The sequence below is a fragment of the Tachyglossus aculeatus genome, chromosome 5 (genome assembly GCF_015852505.1).
Source record: "Tachyglossus aculeatus isolate mTacAcu1 chromosome 5, mTacAcu1.pri, whole genome shotgun sequence".
Lineage (NCBI taxonomy): Eukaryota > Metazoa > Chordata > Mammalia > Monotremata > Tachyglossidae > Tachyglossus > Tachyglossus aculeatus.
This window is the reverse complement of record NC_052070.1, coordinates 59,488,606-59,494,605: the sequence shown is the minus strand read 5'-3', so window position 1 is coordinate 59,494,605 and position 6,000 is coordinate 59,488,606. Positions and strand designations below refer to the sequence as shown.

The 6,000-nt window shown below is 57.3% G+C and overlaps 1 protein-coding gene across 1 annotated transcript in view; it reads left to right on the top strand.

Annotated features, from left to right (window-relative positions):
- Positions 1-1,391: 1,391 nt before the first annotated feature.
- Positions 1,392-6,000, top strand: part of LOC119928668 (1-phosphatidylinositol 4,5-bisphosphate phosphodiesterase eta-2-like) — a 129,508-nt gene continuing 124,899 nt past the window's right edge. Inside the window, exon 1 of the mRNA XM_038747137.1 lies at positions 1,392-1,835. Coding sequence (XP_038603065.1) covers positions 1,757-1,835 — 79 coding nt within the window. The 5' untranslated portion in view covers positions 1,392-1,756. The remainder of the gene's footprint in view (positions 1,836-6,000) is intronic.

The following is a 6,000-nucleotide window of genomic DNA, read 5'->3' as shown; positions in this document are numbered from 1 at the left end:
TCCTCCTCGGGCTGTCTCCCCGCGGGCCTCTGGCAGCCAGTTACCTGGGGTTGTTTGTTCATTATCTCCCCTCCCATCAGAGATGAAGAGGGAAAGGCTCACCCGCACGGGTACAAATACACACAGACACACACAGAGACACAGAGACACCCACCCTGGTGGGCCTCCACATGCGGGCAGCCACCCGCTCCAACTCCCTCGTAGGCGCCTCCGCTCAGTCACACCCATCCCCAGAGCCACCCGGGCACACAAATTCACGCCGGGTCCACACACACAGGAGCACACTGGCACGCCCAGACCCGCCCACAAACTGGGCCCCACACAGGCACAGTGGCCTGACCGGCACCCCCGTGCCCACCGGCACAAGCGCGTCCCAGTGCACACTCTCGCAGGCACACACAAACACACACAGGCACACACCCCCAGAGGCACACCCGCTCCCACGCCGGGCCGGGCCGGGCCGGGCCGGACAGGAGAGGACAGGACAGGACAGGACAGGGCCTCCCACCTGTCCAGACCGCCCTCTCCGAGAGGGCCAAGAGCCGGCTGCCCCAGGGTGCCCTGAGCCGGGCCCGGGGACACACACAGACACATACTCACACTCACACACGCAGACACACAGATCCACACACCCAAAGACACACACACAGAGCCCCAGCCAGGCTCGCACGCACGCACCTCTCGACCGCCCGGAGCGGGGCAGGAGCCGGCTTCCCCAGGGCGCAGTGAGCCGGGGACGGACACACACAAACACACACACTCACACACACACAGACACACACAGACACCGACACACACATAGGCACACACAGAGCCACAGCCAAGCTCGCAGCCACGCTCCTCTTGACCGCCCGGAGCTGGGCAGGAGCCGGCTCCCCCGGGGCGCAGTGAGCAGGGCCCGGGGGCACACACACTCACACACACACAGACACACAGACACACACACACAGATCCATAGACACACATACACACACAGACACCGACACACACACAGACCCACAGCCTGGCTCGCACACACACACCTCTCGACCGCCCCGAGCAGGGCAGGAGCCGGCTCCCCCAGGGCGTAGTGAGCCGGGCCCGGGGGCGCGCACACACACACACACACACCCTCTCTCTCTCTCTCTCTCTCTCTCTCTCTCACTCACACACACACACACACACACACACACACACGCACACCCAGAGCCACAACCAGGCTCGCACACACACACCTCTCGACCATCCGGAGCTGGGCAGGAGCCGGCTCCCCCAGGGCGCAGTGAGGCGGGCCCGGGGGCACACACAGGCACACACTCACACATACACTAACACACATAGACACAGACACACAGACACACAGACACACAGACACACACACACACACACACACACACACACACACACACACACACAGCCCCAGCCAGGCTCGCACGCACGCACCTCTCGACCATCCGGAGCTGGGCGGGAGCCGGCTCCCCCAGGGCGCAGTGAGGCGGGCCCGGGGGCCCACACAGACACACACTCACACATACAGTAACACACAGACACACACATAGACACAGACACACACACACAGAGCCCCAGCCAGGCTCGCACGCACGCACCTCTCGACCATCCGGAGCCGGGCAGGAGCCGGCTCCCCCAGGGCGCAGTGAGGCGGGGACGGACCCACACAGACACACACAGACACACACAGGCACACACAGACACACACACAAAGAAGCCCCCCGGCCCCGGCCGGTGTCCGGGCGGCGATGGCGGGCGAAGCGCGGTGATGAGCCTCGCATCGGCGGGCGGAGGGTCCAGGAGTCCGGCTCAGCCCGGACCCCGAGGTGGCCTCAGCCCGGACAGAGGTAGGAGCGGGTGGGCAAAGCCGGGGACGGCCTGGCAACCGGGGGCACGAGGGGGGCACGGGGAAGATCCCCTGGGCCGGACAATGGACCTCTCGGACCCCCGCAGGTGGAAGGAGAGGGGGTCCCAAGGAAGGGAGAGAAGGGGTGCGTGCCCCTCTCCTCTCCCCTGTCTCCAACTCCAGGGAACTCGGGGGGCTGATGTGTGTGTGGGGGGGGGGAGAGGGCATCCCCTGCCCCTGCCCAGCTCCTGCCCCAGGGTCCAGCCCCCCGCCCCTCCGGGCAGGACGTGTTGCTGGGATCTTGGACGTTGCCAAGGGAAGAAAACGAGTTAGGATTCCAGGCGAGAGCTTACTGCTTCTATTCCCCCCCCACACACACACACACCCAGCGCCAGCCTCAATTCTCCGGGGATGCTGAAGTGTGTGTGCGTGTGTGTGGGTGTGTATGTGGGTCGGTGGGTGTGTTTTCGCGGTGTGCTAGATCACAGACATCCAGCCAGCAGGGCAGAGAGGAGCGTTCCGTCCTGGGCGAGCCCCCAGGCAGGGGCGCACGGGGGAAGGGGAATCCAGGGGAGCCCAGAGAAACTGGAACTTCCTTCTCTGTCCCGTTTGTCTTTTTGGAGAGCGGGCGGTGTCTGGGAGGAGGAGGAGGAGGAAGGCGGGGAGTTTTCGGCGGAGAAAGTACCGCCTGGGCGACCCCCGTGTTTGGGGAGCAGAAATATCGGGGCGAAGCTGCAGCGCTCATCTTTGGAGGCTTGGGGCCTCCAAGATGCGCCTTGTCCGGACCTCCGGACCTCCCAGGCCCTCTGGCATCCCGCAGCCACGGCCTGGGAGCCCAGGAGAGGTTCCCTCGGGCCGCGGGCGGGAGGCTGGGAAGGGAGCTTGGGAAGGTCTTCTCATCCATCCCCCTACCTCAGGACCACCGCCCCTCCCCTCTTTTCTCCGAGGTATTGGTGATGGTGACGGTGATAGTGCTAGCTATGGTAGTGGGAAAGTCAGAGGGCCTGGGTTCTAACCCCAACTATGCCATCCGCCTGACGTGGGATCTTGGGACAGTCACTTACCTTCTCGGTGCCCCAGTTTCCACATCTGCGGAATGGGGATTAAATACCCGCTCTCCCTCTTCCTTAGACCGTGAGCCCATGAAAAAAAGGGGCTATGTCCATCCCGATTATCCCGTATCCAACTCAGTGTTTACTACAACCCGGTTCACTCTCCCTGACTGCTCCCTGCTTCCCTGGCAGGACTGGGGCTGCTTTGACCCCACCAGTGGCCAAAGCAGGGGGGTCAGGAGGGGGTGCTGCCAAATAACATCTCAGCCCCTTGGGTTTCACTCTGCTCCCCCTTCACCATCACCACCACTGCCACCTGACTATCACTATACTTTCACCACCATCATCCCCATCACTACTACCTTCTCCACCGTTACCACCACCTTCTCTACTGCCACTTTTTAATGATATTTAAACGCCCGCAATGTGCCAAGATGGTAGTAAACACTGGGTTAGATAGGAGATAATCAGGTTGGACATAGTCCCTTTCCTTCACTGTGCTCATGGTCTAAGGAAGAGGGAGAGTAGGGATTTAATCCCCATTTTACAGATGTGGAAACTGGGGCATCGAGAAGGTAAGTGACTTTCCCAAGGTCACACGTCAGGAGGATGGCCGAGTTGGGATTAGAACCCAGGCCCTCTGATTTTACCATCACTGCTCTTACCACCACCATTGCAAGAACAATCACCATCCCCATCATCAGCCTCATCATCCCAACCAGAAGTCATCAGTCGCTCACCAAGAACCCCAAGGCTCCCCTTCCACATGGAATGTCAATCCTCCCCAGGAATGTTGAGCCGTAGCCTACTCGGGCCCAACGAATGACTGTGGCTTCCCCCATTCTGCCCCAACGACCAGAGACCCATTACCCCTCAGTTCCTCCTCTCTGGGAGAAGCCTAGGCCTGCGTGTCAGAAGGACATGGATTCTAATCCCTGCTCCACCACTAACCTGTTGTGTGACCTTGGGCAAATCACTTAAATTATCTCTGCCTCAGTTACCTCATCTGTAAAAGGGAGATTAAGACTGGGAGCTCTGTGTGGGACAGGGGCTTTGTCCAACCTGATTACTTTGTATCTACTCCAGTGCTCAGTGCAGTGTCAGGCACATAGTAAGTGCTTAACAAATACAATTATTATTATTAGGAACAAAAGGGGCCTTTGGAGAAGTGAACAACAACCTGAATGGGGAGACGGAAACTCTCCTGAGAGAGTTGGGGGCTCCTGCTTTGCGCTCGTCTCCACTGTGGGTCTTGTGGGATCGGCAAATGAGCCCAAAAGTCAATCAGAGCAACTTTAATGAGTGTCTGAACCACCCAGTCCCACAGGGGAGAGCTTAAAGCTCCCACCTGCTCACCCGCCTCGCAGGTATAATAATGATTACGGTACTTGTTAAGCACTTACTATGTGCCACGCACTGTACTAAGCGCACCTCCCCTCCCTTCCTCTCCCCTTCCTTTCCCTTCTCTTCCCTCCTCTTCAAGCCCAGCAGAGGGCTCTACCAGGAGTGGGAAGGAGGAGATGAATGAGATGGTGCAGATGAGGTATCTGGGTAGTCTGTGCTTGAGCCAGGATTTGTTATTTTTATTATTATTAATAATAATAACAATATTTGTTAAGGGCTTATTATGTGCCAAGCACTATATTAAGTACTAGGGTAGATACAAGATAATCATGTTGAACAAAGTCCCTGAGGCTCACAGTCTAACTAGGAAGGAGAACAGGTATTGCATTTCTATTTTACAGAAGAGGAAATTGAGTCACAGGGAAGTTAAATGACATTTCCAAGATCATTCAGCAGGCAAGTGGTGGAGCCGGGATTAGGACCCGCATTCTGGCTCCCAGGCCTGTGCTCTTCCCCGGAGGCCATGCTGCTTCACAGGATTTGGGGCAGCAGAACAGCAGCCAAATACCCAGGAATAGCTTATACTTCACTCTGCTGCCCAGATCATCTTTGTGCAGAAACACTCTGGGCATGTTACTCCCCTCCTCAAAAATCTCCAGTGGCTGCCTGTCAACCTACGAATCAAGTAAAAACTCCTCACTCTCGACTTCAAGGCTCTCCATCACCTCACCCCCTCCTACCTCACCTCCCTTCTCTCCTTCTCCAGCCCAGCCCGCACCCTCCGCTCCTCTGCCACTAACCTCCTCACCGTACCTCATTCTCACCTGTCCCACTGTCGACCCCCGGCCCGCATCCTTCCCCTAGCCTGGAATGCCCTCCCTCTACACATCCGCCAAGCTAGCTCTCTTCCTCCCTTCGGAGCCCTACTGAAAGCTCACCTCCTCGAAGAGGCCTTCCCAGACTGAGCCCCCTTTTTCCTCTCCTCCTCCCCATCCCCCTGGCCCTACCTCTTTCCCCGCCCCACAGCACCTGTATATATGTTGGTACAGATTTATTGCTCTATTTATTTTACTTGTGCGTATTTACCATTCTATTTATTTTCTTAATGATGTGCATATAGCTTTAATTCCATTTGTTCTGACTATTTTGACACCCGTCTTCGTGTTTTGTTTTGTTACCTGTCTCCCCCTTATAGACTATGAGCCCGTTGTTGGGTAGGGACCATCTCTGTATGTTGCTGACTTGTACTTCCCAAGTGCTTAGTCCAGTGCTCTGTACACAGTAAGCACTCAATAAATACGGTTGAATGAATGAATGAATGAATGAATGAATGAATGAATGAATGAACTAAGTGTAGGCAGACCACAAAGGGGAGGCTTGGGAGGAAACTCACTGGGGTTGGGCAGTGGAGGGCAGGAACCCCAGGATCACCCGGACCCCCTTCCTAAAATCCCTGCTGGTTTTGCAGCCTCCGGTTTCTCAGATGAGTGGCTGAGCTGCTCCCCTGATCAGAGGGATGGCAGAAGCAGGTGGGATCCCCATCGGTTCATTCATTCATTCATTTAGTAGTATTTATTGAGCACTTACTGTGTGCAGAACACTGTACTAAGCACTTGAGAGAGTACAATACGACAATAAGCAAGCACATTCTCTGCCCACAACCAGCTTACAGTCTAGAGGGTTCAGCCCAGGGGGTCTAGGGGGCCCTCTGTCTCCGTCAAACCAACACCTGGGGGTCTGCGGGGTGGCGACCTGCGCCTGGGACCAGTG